Here is an 18730-nt window from a genome sequence, read left to right as displayed (position 1 = left end):
GCTCCTTTTCTTCTTCTTTTCTTTTACTCCGGGGCTAGAAAATCGATTTTCGGGTCAATTAGCTCCGGCCAGTCCTCGCTACTGGTTCCGCTAATGAGCACCGGGGCTAATTGGGGCGGGGCAGAGTCCGTGCGGGCGGCTGGGCGGTGCGGAGCCTGCTGGCAGCCCGGGATCGTGGGTTCCCGGGGCCGGTCCCGGGGCGGCGGCAGGCGGCGCTGCGCCCCTTTGCGCCGGTACCGGGGCCGCTCCGCTCCCGCCGCCCCCGCCCAGCCCAGCCTCGCACCGAGCCGAGCCCAGCGCTACCGGCGCCGCTGCGCCTGGCGATGCCAGCGCCCCCCGGCCGCACCGGCCCGCGGACGCGGCGCTGACCGGCGGACGGCGGCCATGGGCAGCGGCGGCCCCGGCCCGCACGGACGGCACCGACAGGTACGTGCGGCCCAGAAGGAAAGTTTGGAGGGGGCGAGGTGGGACGGGAACCCCCCCGGTGTCGAGCGCGGCGGCACGCCGTCGGGGACCCGCACCTATCGTCCGGTCTCGGTCCCCCAGGTAGGGCCTTTACCGGCCGGGGAGCCGGGGCGGGGGTAACTGTACTCCGTGTGTCCGCGGCACAGGGGGCAGCGGATAGGGGTCCGCGGTGGGATCCGCTCCTGGATCAGCTCCCGGATCAGCCCGGCAGGTGCTGGGGGACGGCGGGTCCCGGTCCCACGTCGCTCTCCGAGCCCCGGTGGAGAGCGGGGTGGATTAGGCTGATGCTCTCGGTAAGTCTCGCCGTGCCGGGTCCTGCCCGGTGCCCGCTCACAGCTGACTCCGAGAGAAGCTGTGCCGGTGCCCGTCCGGAGCGGTGGGGGGAGGCCTGGCTCTGGTCACCGGCAGGGTCCTGCTGCGGGGACGAGCCAAGGCTGGGGCCGGGGCAGCGGTTTCCCCCGGTGAAACGATTCTGCCGGCGTTGGAAGCTGCTGGGAGGCGGGTCCGGGGCTGCTGCGGCCAAACCCCATTCTGCACCCAAGCTGCGGGGAAGCCGCTGCCCACCGCTGGCTCACCAGTGCCCGGCGGCCACGGCCAGGGCTGGAGCCTTCCTTTGCCTCCTTCTTCTGCGGATCTCCTTCAGCTGCCGAGGGCTTGCTGCTGGTGGAAGCGGGGTGCTTCGGGGTGCTTCTGTTGACCCCAGGCTGGAGTAGGGCAAGAGTCCCTGAAGGGGCGGGTCGAGGGATGAGGGACAGGGAGAAGCCTGCACGGCCAGGGCGTCTCCTTCACCTGCGAGAGGAGGCTAAGTGGTCTGGAGGACAGCCTGAGTGGTACCAGTCCTGTTCTGGAGACACCAGGAGTGGATCCGTGCCGTGGTGTTGGGCAGGGAGCAGGAGACCCCTCCTCCTCCTCCCAGATTGCCATCCCTTCTGATGCCGTGTGAGGCTTGGGGGGCTACTCAATGTGCAGGGACCCTTGTCCTGGGAGAGCTCATGCTGGAGGCACCCACAGCCCAGTAAAGAGCCTGAGCAGGTGAGAGGTTGTATCTCCTGGGGACACAGTTTGAGCTGTCAAGTCCTCTGCTTCCCTTCACTGACAAGACTGAGCTGCTTCTGACCTTGGCCTTCGACCCCTTGAAGAGCAGCTCCCCCCTGCTGGAGAGAGGCTTCTGACCCTGGATGAGCCTGAGACTCAAGCTGTCAGCAGAGCTGACTTTCAAAATACCAGTGCCAAGGGGCACTGGGATTCACCCAGTGAGGGAGCAGAAGCAGGCTCATGCTTGGGTGGAATTAAAAACTCTCCTGCTCACCTTGGATGGGAAGGAAATGCTGCAGACACTGGAGGAATGAGCAAGAAGCTGGAAATAAATCAGTGTAGAGGAGAGGATGAGAGAGCAAACTTGGGGGAAGGAGTCCTCTGCACTTCTGTGCACTCCCTTGGACCTCTGCCTGGTTGGGAGGCACATGCCTCTTGCTGCCCTCACCAGCACAGCTGTGGGGCTGGACTGCTGTGGGTGCACCCTGAGAAAGAGCTGAGCTGAGGTGTGCCAAGGGTCTGGGTTCAGCCTGGAGCTCTGGGGCTCAGGGCAGGCTCCCTTGGAGGGGGTTTCCCTTTGCATGGGGTGGTGCAGTGCTGTGGAGCAAGCTGGGGCTTAGCCAGGCTGCTGGCCTGCACTGGTGAACCTGGAGCTGTGGGGAAAGGAGGTTGCTGCTGCTCTTGGTTTGTGCACAGAGGATGCAGCATCCTGCTGACCACCACCATCCCCCTCCCAACCAGGGACCTCCCAGCCTCCCATCTGGCAGCAGAGTGTCTCAGGGATCCTGGCCCCAGGCTTCTCACCCTGGAGCATTTCCTCACCTACCCAGGGTGGAGGATCCAGCTCAGCTGTTTCCCAGCCTTGAGGAAGAAGGGAGATGCTCTCTGCCAAGCCTGCCCTGCTGCTTGGGTCCTCTCATTGGCTGCTGGAGGCATAGCTGAACTGAAGCCTTCTCGGGGGACCATGGAGGTGTCAGGAGTGTTGGAGGAGATGTCAGATCCCCAGGAGACCCAGCAGCCTCCTGTGCTGCTACCATCACCACTGTGCAGCTCATGGAGCTGTGCTTTGGGGTGAGGGAAGGACAGGCAGGGCATGGAGGGGACAGGATAGGATGCCTTGGGGGGGTGAGGGCAGACCTCCTCGAAGAGGGGTTGACTCAGCCACTGCTGTGATGAGGTTTGCCAGGCAGCTCTGTAGCACAGCAGGGTTGAGCAGGGTGGTCACAGGTCCTGTGCAGGGGACACTTGCTAAGATGACCTGACTGACTTTCTGCTTCAGGGAAGTATTAAACTGAAATTCCCCATCCCCTGCTTTGGGTGGGGCAACACCCCTAACATCCAGGTTCCCCTTGCTCCATGGTTTGGGTAGAGGGCTGCCTGGCACTGCAGACCCCCAGCTGTGTCCTGTGGGGCCCAACCTGTGCTGCTGCTTGCACCAAGTGAAGGTGCCCAAGTTCCAAGAGGTGCTGAAACAGCAGGAGCATGAGCACAGCTTTGAGGAAGCTGGCAGACCCGTGGGGCCAGATGTGCAGGAAGGTTGGCAGCGCTGGAGCTGCAGTGGCACAGAAACCAGACGTGCTGACAGCCTCCCCCACCTTTCTGCTTCTTTTTTTGGGTGGAATTCTGCTCACTATAATTACCCAGCTCACACAGACTGTGGAAAACAATGCTCCAGACCAGCAGGACTCGGAGAGCATAATCTGCCATGACAGAGAGTCCCTCGTTAGCACTGTGGGCACTGGGCTGAGTTCCAGAGAGCTATGGATGGAGCCCTCCTGCCTGAAGGGTCGAGGTTCTGCATGTGGCTTTAATGGAGAAAGTGGGAAAAGGCCCCAGCTGCTGTGGCTGGGGTCTGGGAAGGCAGCATGGAGCTGCTCCCATTGTGCCCACGTTCTGGAGGAACCTCAGGGTGGCTCTGCCATGAGTGATGGCCCCAGCCTGTAGGAAGGGACCAGGGGACTGTGCAGAGGAGGAGCCTGCCACATTGGCTACAGCTGAGTTTACTCTTTAGAGAAGCTGAGGCACTTTGCAGTTACTTCAGGTCTTAGCTCAGGTCCAAAAGGTGGACAGCAGCTCACCAAAAAAAAACCCCAAAAATAATGATGAAAAATTCCCCCAACCTCCAAAGAGAACAGAAGGCAAACACTGAGGCTCCCAACCACAACCCAGTGCTGTGAACAGAAGGCAAACACTGAGGCTCCCAACCAGAACCCAGGGCTGTGAACAGAGGGCAAACACTGAGGCTCCCAACCACAACCCAGTGCTGTGAAGTGCCACAGCACCACTCTCCATCCCCGAATGACATCCCCTGCTGATACATTTCAAGCCAGACCAAACATTTGTAGCTGGAGTCTCCTGAGGACAGAGGCTGAGAGCTGTCAAAGCAGCAGGGCATCGTTTTCTGACAGGAGTTTGTGCATCAGTGGGAGCCCTGGGTGCCAGGGTGGCTGTGGGGGGCATCACTCTGATGGCCACTGCTGGGGCTGGCGCCTCTCAGCCTCACGCTCCTCTGGACTCTGGGTGCTCTCTGCTGCTGCCAGCCTGGCTCTGGCTGCTGGGCATGGTGGCTTCCCTGGGAGCATGGTGCAGGCTGCATTATTGATAACTCTGATTTATTTATGCTTCCGTGGCTGCAGCAAACAGCTCAGCCTCTCTGAGCCAAATTTAGCTTGGTGCTGGGAGCGCATCCCTGTCCTGCACGGGATGGGGGTGGCCAGAGGTGCACTTGAGTTTTGGTCCAGCTGAGAGATTTGGGGATGTCTCCTGCAGATCCTGTGGGGTCCCACAGACAGGAGCTGGGGCTGGGAGTTTGGCTGTGGTCCCTGTGTGGAGGGAGAGCCAGAGCAGCAACCAGGAGAGCAGGGGCTCAGAGCTGGCTGACTTCCCACAGGCTCTGGCTCCTCTGCTGGAAGCTGTATGGGATGTGGGTTGGCATCAGGGGCTTGCTGAGTCTGGGCAGAGCATTGTGTCTCTTGTCCCCACATCTGGGCTGCCAGATGTGCCTCTTGGTGGGATAGGACAGATGTGTCCTGCTGCACAGCTCTTCCCTGCTTCCCCTGGCCCGGTCTGGCTGGGGGTGTGTAGGAGGGCATCATGCCCACTGCCAGCCACAGTGCTGCTGGCATGTGCTGCCCCTGGATTTGCTGGGGGGGAGGGGCTGAGCAGCTCCCAAGAGCTGTTTCCTTTTTGATGAGAGGAACTGTAGGTGTTTAAAGCTGGCATCAATGTTTACACGATGGGCTGCTGTATCCCTGCAGGGCCTGTGTGAAAATCCTGCTCTGAGGAAGGCTCTGGCAGAGCAGACTCTGCCACCAGCCCCTGGGGTTCGCCTTTAACGTGGCCAGCACAGCCTTGGCACATCAGCTCTGTCCCCTTCCAGGAGTGCTTCAAGCCACCTGGTGTTTGTTCAGGCAAACCGGGCCTTGGGGTGCTCAGAGAGATTCCCCCCAAGTCCCTGCAGCACAGAGTGCAGCCTGAGCAAGGGCTGCGCTGGCACAGGATCAGTCCCTGGCACCCACGAGCAGGGATGAGGGGCACCTGTGTGCCTGTGCCCCTGCCCAGGCTGCCCAGCCTGCAGCACTCATCAGGAGTGCTTCCTTGCCTCTACATTCTTTCCTAGCATAAAATATGGGGCTTTCTCAAGACACCTTTCTCTCTCTTCTTTATTTTTCTGGGCAAAAGTCAATGTTTTTGGTGACATTTTCTGATTATTTTACTTTTTTCTTTCCCTCTACTTTTTTTTTTCTTCCTTCTTACACTTCCTCCCTTCCTTCCTTTCTCCCTTCCTTCCTTTCTCCCTTCCTTCCTTTCTCCCTTCCTTCCTTTCTCCCTTCCTTCCTTTCTCCCTTCCTTCCTTTCTCCCTTCCTTCCTTTCTCCCTTCCTTCCTTTCTCCCTTCCTTCCTTTCTCCCTTCCTTCCTTTCTCCCTTCCTTCCTTTCTCCCTTCCTTCCTTTCTCCCTTCCTTCCTTTCTCCCTTCCTTCCTTTCTCCCTTCCTTCCTTTCTCCCTTCCTTCCTTTCTCCCTTCCTTCCTTTCTCCCTTCCTTCCTTTCTCCCTTCCTTCCTTTCTCCCTTCCTTCCTTTCTCCCTTCCTTCCTTTCTCCCTTCCTTCCTTTCTCCCTTCCTTCCTTTCTCCCTTCCTTCCTTTCTCCCTTCCTTCCTTTCTCCCTTCCTTCCTTTCTCCCTTCCTTCCTTTCTCCCTTCCTTCCTTTCTCCCTTCCTTCCTTTCTCCCTTCCTTCCTTTCTCCCTTCCTTCCTTTCTCCCTTCCTTCCTTTCTCCCTTCCTTCCTTTCTCCCTTCCTTCCTTTCTCCCTTCCTTCCTTTCTCCCTTCCTTCCTTTCTCCCTTCCTTCCTTTCTCCCTTCCTTCCTTTCTCCCTTCCTTCCTTTCTCCCTTCCTTCCTTTCTCCCTTCCTTCCTTTCTCCCTTCCTTCCTTTCTCCCTTCCTTCCTTTCTCCCTTCCTTCCTTTCTCCCTTCCTTCCTTTCTCCCTTCCTTCCTTTCTCCCTTCCTTCCTTTCTCCCTTCCTTCCTTTCTCCCTTCCTTCCTTTCTCCCTTCCTTCCTTTCTCCCTTCCTTCCTTTCTCCCTTCCTTCCTTTCTCCCTTCCTTCCTTTCTCCCTTCCTTCCTTTCTCCCTTCCTTCCTTTCTCCCTTCCTTCCTCTTCCAGCTGGGAGAATCAAAATGGAGAGAGAAACATATCTACACATATATATCACTGGAAATCAGCATTCTGGAATGAACCATCTTTCATGTGGAAATGTCAGTTTTAAGCAGAACCATTCATTTTGAAATGCTTCAAAACCAGAACTGCCCTTTCACCACCTCAAATCACTTTGTTTTGATTAAAAATGTCAGTGTTTGCTGGTCTGGGCACTTCATTATGCCAGCCTCTGGTCCAGAGAACACAGAGAGAAATGTAGAAGATGGTTGGAAAAGTAAGGATTTCTTCTCCCAGCAGCCCCCAGTTTAGGTTGCCCAGGGCCTGTCTAGTGGGTGCAGGCAGCAGGGATGGTGCAGGGGACTCACCTGGCTGTGCACCCTGGGCATGGGGCAGCCCTGGCACCTGCTGTCAGTCCTGGCAGCTCTCCCTGCCCTCAGCACCACCAGTGCTTTGTGGCCTCATGTTGATAAAAGATGATCCAGCCCTGAAGGTTTATGGGGGCTGTGGCTGCTGGCCCTGGGCAGGGTCAGATCTCAGGGGAGCATCACCAAGGCCTCACCCAGGAAGTGCCCAGCAGGGATGTTGCTGTCAGAGCTGCTCTGGCTCCTGCTGCAGTGCCTGGAGCTGCTTCACCCAAGGGGCTGTGGCTGGCAAGCAGTCCAGAGAACGTGTTCAGGGCAGCCACCAGTCAATTACCAAGGCCCTGGGCATTTAAATGGTTCCAGATGATGGAAAACTTTCCAGCACATCCTGCAGGGCATGGCAGGGTGACAGCACCATGTGCTCAGAGGTGCCAAGAGAGGACCAAGTGTGTTTGGAGGTCGTGGGTGCAGTGTTGTGTCTGTGGGTTTGAGTTTGCAGCTGTGTGGGAGGAGAAGCAGTGTGCTGGGACAGTGGCTGTGGCTTCTCTGGCTGCCCTGGGCTGTGTGTGTCCTCCCAGGCATTGCTGCCCCTTCCTTGGCTCCCCTTGCAATGTCAGTCCCACTGGGCAGGAGGGTGTCTGGGCCTGGCACAGTTGGTGTGGTCAGTCCACCTCATCTGTCTCTTGGTGGGTGTCCAGCTTGGGAGAGCCAAGCCCTGAGCATCGCTGCAGGGGACCTCAGTGGCACGAGGGTGACAACAGTGAGCTCCTAGAGCATATGGCAGGTCCTCACCCCTGGGTACTTCCACAGGATGTCACTACCCCTGCTTCTCTTTCTCCTTTCAGATGCCCTGATGTCTACCCCCTGACCTCCCCGGGGGTGGCAGATGTGCAGGCGCTGGTGTGAATCCCCAGTAAAAGGTAACCATGGCTCACCTGGGCTGCTGCTGGGACATTTTTTGTCCTGCTGCTAAAGAAGCTTGAGCCTGTCCAAGGGTGGTGGGTGAATCCCAGCTGCATGCCCTGCCCTGTCCCCCCCAGCCAGCCCACCCTGGTGCCCGTGGCCATGCGTGTTCAGGGGCCACACCGCTGCGTGCAGCAGCCTTGGTGAGTGGGGCTGCACCTCCCAGCCCTCCTCAGCCTCTCTGCTTCCACACCTCTCTTCTTCTTCTTGGTAGAATGAGTGAGAGAGACATACAAAGCCTGAGCAGATGGGTTTTCGTGCTCACTCTCTGCCTTACCACGCTGTGGGGAAGACTGACGCTGGCCTCCACCCACCACAGAAGCCATTCAGGTAGGGGAAGTGAGATCCTTGCCACCTGCACCACGCTCCTCTGCCATCATCTTTCGCTCCCATGATGCTTGTGGTACTTTGGGGGTCTCCATGGGATGCCCAGGATGGGGGTTAGCTGGGGCTGAGTTGTTTGGCAAGGGTCTGTCTCTCATTCCTGGGTGGGAGAAGTGGTGCAGATGATCTCAGGTCGTGGTGTGCATAGGCTGTGGGAGGGGAGCTGGCAGGGAGCTGCTCTCCCTGGAGACCAGAAGCCTGGGAGACCCCAATGTCTGGTCCTGTTGCTGGGGTCTGGGCACTGAAGATGAGTGTGGCCAAAGTGCTTGGAGTCTGGAGTCTTCCCAGTTGGCCATTGGGATGTGCTGCCCAGGGGGGCGGTGGAGTCACCATCCCTGGAGGTGTTCAAAAAAGGATTGGATGCAGCACTTGAAGCCATGGTTGCTAGTCAGGAGGTGTTAGGTATTAGGTAATAGGTTGGACTTGATCTCTGAGGTCTTTTCCAACCTGGTTGAGTCTATGATTCAGTCCCAGGCTGTGCTGTCTGCCCCCTGTGCTGTGTTTGGCAAAGAAGGACTTTAAGGGTTAATTGGAAACTGTTGGTGCTCTTGCCTGACCCCACCTAACCCTGTCCTATTTCTGTCATTTTTGCCTGGCAGTTAAAGCACTTCTAATCCTCTAATCCCCACCCTCATTGCTTAAAACCAAAACCTATCTCCCAGAGTGATTCCCTCAGCCCCAGCCCGGCAGCACTTACCTGCCCGCAGCCTAACCTGCAGCAGATCAAACCCCTCAGTCGGGAGCCACTTTCTGATCCCAGCTCAGGATGCCCTGGGCACAGACCTGGGCACTGCCCACCCGACCCATCCAGTCCCACTCCTCCTCTGTGGGAGGAGTTCAAGGGAGCTGCTGCTTCGGGGAGACTCAGGGCTGGCATTAAAGCCCTACGAGGAGAGGCTGAGGGAGCTGGGGTTGCTTAGCCTGGAGAAGAGGAGGCTCAGGGGAGACCTTCTTGCTCTCTACAACTACCTGAAGGGTGGCTGTGGCCAGGAGGGGGTTGGTCTCTTCTCCCAGGCAAGCAGCATCAGAACAAGAGGACACAGTCTCAAGCTGTGCCAGGGTAAGTTTAGGTTGGAGGTGAGGAGAAAGTTCTTCCCAGAGAGAGTTGTTAGCCATTGGGATGTGCTGCCCAGGGAGGTGGTGGAGTCCCCATCCCTGGAGGTGTTCAAAAAGGGATTGGATGTGGCACTTGGTGCCATGGTTTAGTCATGAGGTCTGTGGTGCCAGGTTGGACTTGATGATCTTTGAGGTCTCTTCCAACCTTGGTGATTCTGTGGTACTGTGAATGATTCACCAGCAACAGCGTGGTGAGCTCTGTGTGATGAACAAGACCTCCTTGCCTGGATCCAGCTCCCACGGGGTGGCCCCAGCATCTCCAGATAACCCCTCTGCTGCTGACAATCAAAGTGCCATCTCTGCCTGCACTCCTGTTCATCACTCACCCTGAAGCAGAAGGAAAGACATTCGGTCAGCTGGGGTTTGCTCTTGGGAGATGAGGTTCTCTGAGCAACAATTTCTGATTATAGAATCACAAGTTGTCAGGGTTGGAAGGGACCTCAAGGCTCAGCCAGCTCCAACCCCCCTGCCATGGCCAGGGACACCTCACACCACAGCAGCTTGCTCACAGCCACCTCCAGCCTGGCTGCAAACACCTCCAGGGCTGAGGCTTCCACCACCTCCCTGGGCAACCTGTGCCAGGCTCTCACCACCCTCCTGGGGAAGAATTTCTTCCTCCCATCCAATCTGAATCCATCCATTTCTACTTTTTTCCATTCCCCTAGTTCTATCATTCCCTGACACCCTCAGAAGTCCCTCCCCAGCTTTCTTGCAGGCCTCCCTTAAGGTACTGGAAGGCCACACTAAGGTCTCCTGGGAGCCTTATCTTGTAGGAGAGCTTTACTGTGAGCACCTTGCTGCTGGGAGGGAAGGCAGCAGCTCCCTCTGTCTGATGCCCTCCCACCTGGAGAAGTGTTGGTTGCTCCTTCATGTGCAGCCTTTACATCTGTATGGAATGTTTTGCTAAGTCACATTCTGCAGCTGAGGGGCAGTGGAAGGAAGCAGAGGGTGGTGGATTGCAGGTCAGGAGGGGATCCCCTGACCTCAGGGTGCCTGTGTGGCTTCATCTGTAGCACCACAGCAGAACGCTTTCAGCTGTTCTCAAGCAGCCCATTTGGTTTTCTGCTTGTGAGGGTGAAGGGATGGGACCTGCACCAGCAGGCTGGGGACGTGCACACCCTCCACACATGCAGCAGAGTGGGATGGAGCCTGCCATGGGATCTGGAGGTGACAAGGGAGTGAAAAATCCCAACTGGTGTGCAGTGATAATGAGCAATAAAAACAAGCCTGCTTCTCTCCAAAGCTCTCTTAAATAAAACATGCAGCTAAGGCAGCAGTGATTTTAAGACTTCAATTATTTAGTGAGTATTAGTAGCAGAGTTGTTCCAGGGCACAGATCCCTCACACCGTCGCCCTCCCGGTGCTCTGGGGCCATGCTCCCAGGCAAGCAGCACCAGAACAAGAGGACACAGTCTCAAGCTGTGCCAGGGGAGGTTTAGGCTGGAGGGGAGGAGAAAGTTCTTCACAGAGGGAGTTGTTAGCCATTGGGATGTGCTGCCCAAGGAGGTGGTGGAGTCCCCATCCCTGGAGGTGTTCAGGAGGGGATTGGATGTGGTACTTGGTGCCATGGTCTAGCAGTCATGAGGTGTTGGGTGCCAGGTTGGACTTGATGATCTTTGAGGTCTCTTCCAACCTTATTGATTCTATGACCTCTGAGCAGAGCCAGCCAAGCCCACAACCCTGCTTCTCACTGGGACTGGACCCTCTGCCTCCCTCCCAGGCTGTGCTTGGCTCTGCTGCTCAGCCCTGCACCTGGACCTTTTGGTGCCCGGGGCGGGGGGGTTTGGTGCAGAGGTTTGGGCACTGCCTGGCAAGTTCTGTGTGTTCCACTTCCCTGCATTTCACAGCCCTCCACCAGCAGCCAGGGTGATATTTGACAGTGGACTTGTGGAGCTGTGCCCACACCTTCTAGACACACAAAATGTGTCATTTCAGGGTTTGCTGTTAAAAAGCCAACATGTTCTGTCGCTCACTTTAAAGGTCAGCCAGAGTAGGACAGAGGGTTTGATTTGGGCTTTTTTTTCCATGCAGGATGCTAAAGCCTTGTGCTCCTACAATGCTTTTATGGTTCCATGAGATAAGACTTCTTTTCTCTTTTTTTTTTCCCTTCCACAAGGGTTCCAGTGGGGAAACACCACTTAAATGGCAGGGAGAAGCATGCCAGAAGCTCTGGAACTTATCCCAGACTCTCTGGGGGTTTCCTGCTCTTGGTGTTAAACAGCATCCATCTGATTTGCATTCTCAGTCCTAGCTGGTGTGAGGTTCCCTGCTGCTCAGCACAAGGAGCAGCAGCTGCTGGAGCTCTGGAGGAGCCTTGCTGTCTCCCTGAGCTGGGGCTCAGGTCTCTGCTAGCAATTCCCAGGTGTGGGACATGGAAGCCCAAGTGACAGAGATCTGCTTGGCCACTCTTTGACACTGCTGTCCTGTGAGGGATGCTGAACCAGTAGAGTAGAGTAGACTAGACTAGACTAGAATAGAATAGAATAGAATTAACCAGCTTGGAAAAGACCTTTGAGATCACCAAGTCCAACCTATCACCCACCACCACCTAATCAACTAAACCATGGCACCAAGCACCCCATCCAGGCTCTTCCTAAACACCTCCAGGGATGGTGACTCCACCACCTCCCTGGGCAGCACATTCCCATGGCCAATCTCTCTTTCTGGGAAGAATTTCTTCCTAACTTCCAGCCTAAACCTCCCCTGGCACAGCTTGAGACTGAGCCTTGGCACAGGGCTGTTAATTTCCTCTGTGATTAAGCAGAGTCCCTCTCTGACACCCTGGGCATTGCTGTGTCTGGTGTGTGGGGATACCTGCACCCAGGTCCCCCCTCCCTGAGCTCCTCAGGTGTTGAGATCCATGGCACCAGTGTTCTGCCTGTGTCTGAGGGGCAGGGAAGTGGATGGGTCTGGCTAATGTGTAGGGAGCTGAGACGCTTCACAAAGGGCAGGTGGCTCCTGCCTTGTTCACCTGCTTCTGGCACAGCAGCAGCCTGGGATCTGCCTGGCTTGGAGGAGAGCTCCATGCTTTTGAGGGAAAGCAAAGGCTTCCTGAACTTCTCTGATCTGAGGGTCCCTGCACAGCAGCAGCCCTGGGCTGGGGCACAAAGCGGCATCACATCAGCCAGAGCAGCTCTGCTCTGTGGGGTGTTCACCTTCCCCATGGGCCATACCCAGACAGCTCAGGACAAGGAGCAAGCTGGAAATGAACAATGTCTGTCTGTCCTGGTGGGAGAAGCTTCCTTGTGTCTGCACACCCACAGGCTGCCAGGGTTCTGAGGTGGGTCTGGCAGGGGCACAGTAGGGGCCCATGGGCTCTGTGGGTCCGGTGCTGCTGAGCTCAGCCAGCAGCAGCAAGGCACAGGAGAGGCAAAGTTCTCTTTATCTCCCAGCTGCACCTTGTTGAGCAAATTAAAAGGGCTTTTGGCAGGAGAGGGAACTCTTATTGCATGGCTGTAACAAGCAATTTCCCAGCTCTGCCTGGCTCTCCCTGGGCTGAACCTTCCTAAATTAGCTGGAAATGCAAAGCTGGGGAGCAGGCATGGGAGGGAGGGGAGAGGTCACCTGCCCCTTCCCCCAGGGAGCAGCTCTGCTAAGGAAGCTTTGTGGGGAGGCTTTAATAGAAACCAGTCAGAACCACAGCTATGTGGTGACAGCTGAGCCTGGAGGGCATCAAATCCCCTCCTGGAGTTTCCAGGGTGGCTAAGTCCTCATGGGCCTGGTCCAGAGCGTGGTGGGAATGTGGCTTCACGCTCGGCCAAAACCAAGGACCTCAGCTTCTCCCTCAGGTTGCTTCCTTATTAACCATAAAACCAGGACCAGCCACATTTGTCCTGTAATGAGTTGTTTTCCTCCTCACTTGCACCTAAGTCTACCATTTCTGCATACAAAAAGAGCAGAAATTATCCTTCAAGCTGAATTATGAAGCATTTAAAAGGAAGGATAAAATTTATGGCCAGAGATGCTGTTGCAAAACACTTCCAGGGTAGGTAATTGTGTAATTATTATGGGCAGGAATGAAAGCCACGGTTCATTAAGTGAAGATGGCCATGAAATAACAATAAATAAAGCCAAATTAAAGCTGTGGGGATGGCACAGCAGGTGCAGGGCACGGGGATGTGTGGTTCCTGGCCGTGGCTCTCTGATGGAGCAGGCTGAGGGCCAAGCAGGGCTGGCTGTGTCCACTCTCACGCTGGGAGGTAGCCTTTCTGCTCAGCAGTGAGCAATTCTGCCCTGGCCCGAGGCTGGTGGCATTGCTGGAGGGCAGATCTTGGGCACCTCCTTCCCTCCTGCCTTCTCACCCCCTGTCTGCTGCTCAGAGAGGGTGGGAACAGGAGGAGGGCTGCTCGGCCGGAGCTGGCGCGGCTGTGCCCAGCTGGCACAAGCTGGGAGGCTGCACTTGGATCAGCCAGCAGAGATGTGACAGTGCAGCTGCCAGGCAGAGGGATTGGAGGGAAGCCTGGAGCAGGAGCTGTCCTACAACAGGCTGCCCAGGAGGGGTTGTGGAATCTCACTGGAGACTCTCTCTGGAGATATTCAAGACCTGCCTGGATGCGTTCCTGTGTGACCTGGCATAGGTGACCCTGCTCTGGCAGGGGGACTGGACTGGATGATCCCTCGAGGGCCCTTCCAGCCCCTAACATTCTGTGATTGTGTGCTCTCACTGGTTGGCCTGGAGCACTTCTCCTTGCTGGTGGGCTGGGGAGGTGCTGTGCCGAGGTGCTGTGCCGAGCCGCAGGGCTGTCAGCGGCAGCCCCGGGAGGATCGGCAGAGGGCAGGCCGGTGGCAGTGGGCTCAGGGGTGGGCTGGGGGGCAGCCTGACCGTGCTGTTTGTCCCCCTGCAGTGCACGTGGAGCCTGGCACCTGTGAGGTGATCGCAGCTCACCGCTGCTGCAACAAGAACAAGATCGAGGAGCGCTCGCAGACGGTGAAGTGCTCCTGCTTCCCGGGGCAGGTGGCAGGGACCACTCGGGCAGCTCCCTCCTGTGTGGATGGTGAGTGGCCCCTGAGCTGGGGCCCCTGCAGCTCCTGGTGGCATCTTTCTGCTGGGCCAGGCTGGTGTGGGGTGTCTATGCCCCTGGTGTTAACAGAGACCTGCCCAAGGGTTCCTGCCCTCCCACGTTGTGTCTCTGTTGGTGTGGCTGTCACCCCTGTGGCCCCAGGCTGTGTGGCATGGCTGGGATGGTGCTCCAGAGGTGCAACCAGGGTGGTGGCTCCAGCCAGGCAGCGCTGTCACCAGCCCAGGAACACTGAGCCAAGCTCAGTCCCTGTCTGGTTTATCAAATGGCATCACGTGGCGATGCCAAGGAGCTGGCAGCAGCAGCTACAGCCTCTGCTAGCGCCAGATTGATTTTCTTGACAGCCAGTGCCCTGTGCAACACCAAGAAATGCCAGGATGAGCTGTCAGGGGAGGCTTTTGTGGTCCCAAACAGCTTCTGTGCGTTGTTCTTCCAAAACGTGGGGGAGTCTGTGCTCCTTACCCACCTTAGAGGCACAAGAGACAAGAGCCTAGCAGAGCAGAGCCCCTCCTCTTGCCTCCAGAAGTCGAACAGCTCTGTTCTCCCTGCTCTTGCTGGGAGCAAGGACAAAGCTGTCAGTCGGCTTTGCAGCTGGGGTCCTGGGAGCACAGAAGCTCTTTCTGGAGCAGCTGGGTCGAGTGAGGCCAGGCAGGCAAGGGGCAGCTCCTTGGCAGGGTCATTGCAGGCATAGGATGTGGCTGCACCCCCACCCCCTACCCCCCCATGCCAGCCTGGCCTCTGACTCCCTCCTCTCCTCTCCCCCAGCCTCCATCGTGCTGCAGAAGTGGTGGTGCCAGATGGAGCCGTGCCTGGACGGGGAGGAGTGCAAGGTTCTGCCTGACCTCTCAGGCTGGAGCTGCAGTAGTGGCAACAAAGTGAAGACGACCAAGGTGCGTCCCCTGGCAGGGTGCTGGGCAGGAGCCTGGCTGCCTGTCCCCAGCCTAGGGTCAGCAAAACCCAGGGGAGCATCCCAGAAGAGCTGGCAGGGGAAGGGGAGAGTTTCTCCAGGGCTGCCCCAAAGCAGAGAGAGGGGGCTGGGCTGAGCTGTTGTCACTGATGCTGGGGCTGGTGCAATCATAGAATCAGTCAGGGTTGGAAGGGACCACAAGGATCATATAGTTCCAACCCCCCTGCCATGGGCAGGGACACCCCACCCTAGATCAGCCTGGCCAGAGCCTCATCCAGCCTGGGCTTAAACACCTCCAGGGACGGGGCCCCAACCACCTCCCTGGACAACCCATTCCAGGGCTTCACCACTCTCATGGGGAAGAACTTCCTCCTCCTTAAGGGAGGTTGTAGACAGGCAGAGGTTGGTCTCTTCTCCCAGGCAAGCAGCACCAGAACAAGAGGACACAGTCTCAAGCTGTGCCAGGGGACGTTTAGGCTGGAGGTTAGGAGGAAGTTCTAAACAGAGAGTGATTGCCCATTGGAATGTGCTGCCCAGGGAGGTGGTTGAGTCACCATCACTGGAGGTGTTGAGGAGGAGACTTGATAGGGTGCTTGGTGCCATGGGTTAGTTGATTAGGTGGTGTTGGATGATAGGTTGGACTTGATGATCTTGAAGGTCTCTTCCAACCTGGTCTGGTATATTCCTATTCTATTCTATTCCATTCCATTCCATTCCATTCCATTCCATTCCATTCCATTCCATTCCCTTCCCACCTCCAGCCTGAATCTCCCCACCTCCAGCTTCATTCCCTTCCCCCTAGTCCTATCACTACCTGAGATCCTGAGTGGGTCCCACAGCTTTGCCAATCAACACCTGCCAGGGGAAGCCCACGAGTAGCCACCCTGGGCACATTTCCTGGCCAGGGCAGGTCCTGGCTGCTCCCCAGCACACCTCCCCACTGCCGTGGGACAGGCAGAGCTCATCCTAGCCCGGCAGCACAGCCCCGATGCTGCCACCACCCCCTGTCTGAGGCAGTCATCTGTGGCAGAGCTCTACATGATTATTATTTTCATGGCTTGCTGAATGCCCTGCAGAACAAGGTGTAATTAAAATTTTATCAAACTCATTAGTAATTACATATATGCCATGCTTAATCAGTTGCATAATTTTGTCATCATTGTTCACACTGGTGAGGGTAATTATTCCTTCTGCTTTCCTTTTGCTCCCCCCACCTCCCCTGCCATAAAATTATCCCATTAAGGGATGTCAGAATTTCCCTCATTAGTGCCATTATTTCTGTGCCCAGCCAGCACTTTCCTGGTCGAGGTTGTTTTTTCCCATCGACGTCCAAGGAGGTTCCTCTGGCCCTGGGCATCCATCACTGACCAGTAACTGCAGCCCTACACTGAGCTCATTGTCTTCTTCCCTTCTTAATGTTGTTTTCCCTCAACCCCCCCCAGCTGCCAGCTCAGTCCAAAGCCTCTGCTCTGTCTTTGCTGTCCTGGGCATCCCACAGGGATCCAGTTGCCATCTGCAGGACCCCGAGGCTTCTGCTCTGCTCCCTCCAGCAGCCCAGACCTCCACAGCCACCCTCCCAGCAGCCTTTTTGGGGAGGTGGTTTGCCATCACAAACAGCTTTCTGGGTGGCTTTGGGTAGCCCACGAGGAGCTGGCCCAGTCCTCTCTGCAGGCAGACCCCCAGTAGGGGCTGTAGGCGGAGCAGGGCCTTCACCAGCTCCCCCAAAGCCACAGTGTGTGAGAGCCACCATGAATGCAAAGAGCAAATCACCTTTGCACCCCCTGAGGCTGTTGGCTGGCAGTTCACAGATGGGGGAGTCGGGAGGCTGTGTTGGGTCCCTGCCTGCTGCAGTTTGCCCCTTCCCATTAGCAAGTCTGCTCCACTCTTTGTCTTCTGCCTGCAGGTCACTCGGTAGCCTCCGTGCCAGGACCAGCACAGGTCCCCAGTGCTCTGCAGAGCTGTGAGCAGCAGGATGTGACCCAGCTGGGTGGTGCCCGTGGCTGTGGGATGCTCGAGGGCTGTGCCAGAGGCTGGATCAGAGCATCCACTGAGCCCTCACTTCCCTGGGGGCTGCAAGTGTGGAAGCCAAGCACCGCTGCAAGGCTCCTGGCACTCCAGGGTCCTCTCCTCCCCCGTGGACACCGACCAAGAAATAGGCTTCTCCTCCCTTCCTCTTGAATAAACTCCTGCAGTCATGTCAGAGCTGTTGGCAGTGCACAGACAGACAGCAGGTCCTCAGGTGGGCTTTGCTCCAAGGCAGCTGCAGTCACTGCTGTGCCAGCTTTGCCCAGGATGCCGAACCAGGAACGGGGAAGTCAATGCTTGTGTGGAACCCTCCCACTTCTGCTCACAGCTCTTGGTCAGATGGATCCCCAGGAGCAGGCACTGAGCTCCACTCTGACCTCATGTCACCTGGGGGCTGGGGTCTGCTCTGAGCCCCACTGTGCTTTGCCTGCCCACGGCCTGGCTGCTGTGCCCACGTGTGGTGGATGCATCGGTGTGGTCAGGGCTGCCTGACACCTCATCAGCCCTGGGGATGGTGAAAGGTCTCCATGGAGCTTTCTGCTGCTTTCTCCTTCTTCCACAATCATCAGGCTGCCAGCCCAGCGTCTGCTCTCCGCCCTGCCAGCTCCACCACTCAGCTGCTGCTTGTGTTTGCAGTCGAACACCAGACCAAGGTGTGGGGGAAGCCTCCTCCTGTCCACAGCTCTGGTGGGCCTGACACTGGCATGTGCCCAGCCACAAAGCCTGACCGAGCCAAGCTCTGCTGCATTCATTCCAATGAAGAAACACCAACCAGTACCAGCTCCTGGCCAGGAGCTCCTGACCTTTCCCAGGACCATTTCCCCTGGCGTGGCAGCTCGAGGTGGAGACGATGGAAGCCCTGAGGTCCCAGCACTGGCAGGGCTGGGGACACAGGGCTGGGGTTGCTGCACTGGTGAGGCTGAAAGCACAAGGGATGAGCAAGAGCATTGCTGCAGGGAGCAGGGCCAAGCCCTCCCCAGGGGCCCCAAGCTTGCTCTGTGACCCGTGTGAGGGATGTGCCAGCCTGGGGAGGGCCAGGGGCTGGAGCCGGTGCAGGGGTTGGCAGCACAGCGTGGTGCTGGGGACACTGGTGCCACTGGTGGGACTTGGCACTGAGAGGTTTTTGTAACAGGGCAGGCAAAACCTGTGATGTAAATACCAGGCTGTGAAATAATAAATCCATTTTAATCTCTGCAAAGGATCTTTTGCTCCTGCAGCAAGGGGAGGCTTTGGGAGTGCTTCTCCTGACACCAGCACAGGCACAGCATTGGTCCTGTCATGAGCCCTGTGGGGCTTGGCTGCTGGGGTGGGCAGCAAAGGGCTTTTGTCTTCTGTCAAAGTGTTTGGCTGTGGGGTTTGTTATTATCTGGCTGGAACAGTTTGAGGAGCAACAGAGGGCAAAGCCTGGCAGAGGAGCCAGCAGTGCCCAGGGCCATCGAGCTCTCCTGCTCCTGACAAGGGGACGTTGCTGAGCTCCTGGTGGGACAGCCCTGTCTGCATGGCAGCTTTCTGGGCAGCTGAAGGAACATAAATACCCTTGAGATGGTTTTCTTCCATCAAAGGAGTGAGACAGGCCTGGGCTACAAGCTATTAGGAGAAGGGATGCACAGCAGGAGACTCATTCCCTGGGAAATAAAGAGCAAGATCAACAAAAGCTACAGAAAAACTTCCCTTCAGCTTCCTGAGCCATGCAGGGCCAGGTCTGGTGGGACATCTGATCAGCTAAAAACAGCAAATGCAGGCAGAGGAAAAGAAACTACTTCAGAGCAATTGGCAAGAGAATCCTCAGCACTGAGGTG

At 57.1% G+C, this 18730-nt stretch overlaps 1 protein-coding gene across 1 annotated transcript; it reads left to right on the top strand.

The window, feature by feature from the left end:
* The first annotated feature begins 278 nt into the window (after nucleotides 1-278).
* On the top strand, nucleotides 279-18119 carry TAFA3 (TAFA chemokine like family member 3). The gene is made up of 6 exons (XM_068159433.1): nucleotides 279-426; nucleotides 7364-7438; nucleotides 7696-7811; nucleotides 13826-13975; nucleotides 14765-14889; nucleotides 16810-18119. The coding sequence occupies exons 3-6, from the start codon at nucleotides 7697-7699 to the stop codon at nucleotides 16819-16821; spliced, it is 402 nt and encodes a 133-aa protein (XP_068015534.1). The 5' UTR covers nucleotides 279-426; nucleotides 7364-7438; nucleotide 7696; the 3' UTR covers nucleotides 16822-18119.
* The last annotated feature ends 611 nt before the right edge of the window (nucleotides 18120-18730 follow it).

Source organism: Melanerpes formicivorus, unplaced genomic scaffold (assembly GCF_026170545.1).
Source record: "Melanerpes formicivorus ecotype bairdi unplaced genomic scaffold, bMelFor1.0.p_v2 SCAF_46, whole genome shotgun sequence".
NCBI lineage: Eukaryota > Metazoa > Chordata > Aves > Piciformes > Picidae > Melanerpes > Melanerpes formicivorus.
This window is presented reverse-complemented; position numbering and strand designations above follow the sequence as displayed.

What these genes read in the sequence shown, in the direction of transcription:
- TAFA3 (XM_068159433.1), top strand. Translation starts at nt 7,697, where the DNA reads ATGAGTGAGAGAGACATACAAAGCCTGAGCAGATGGGTTTTCGTGCTC. An exon ending in CCACCACAGAAGCCATTCAG is followed by an intron (nt 7,812 to 13,825) that starts GTAGGGGAAGTG and finishes GTCCCCCTGCAG; the next exon opens with TGCACGTGGAGCCTGGCACC. An exon ending in AGCTCCCTCCTGTGTGGATG is followed by an intron (nt 13,976 to 14,764) that starts GTGAGTGGCCCC and finishes CCTCTCCCCCAG; the next exon opens with CCTCCATCGTGCTGCAGAAG.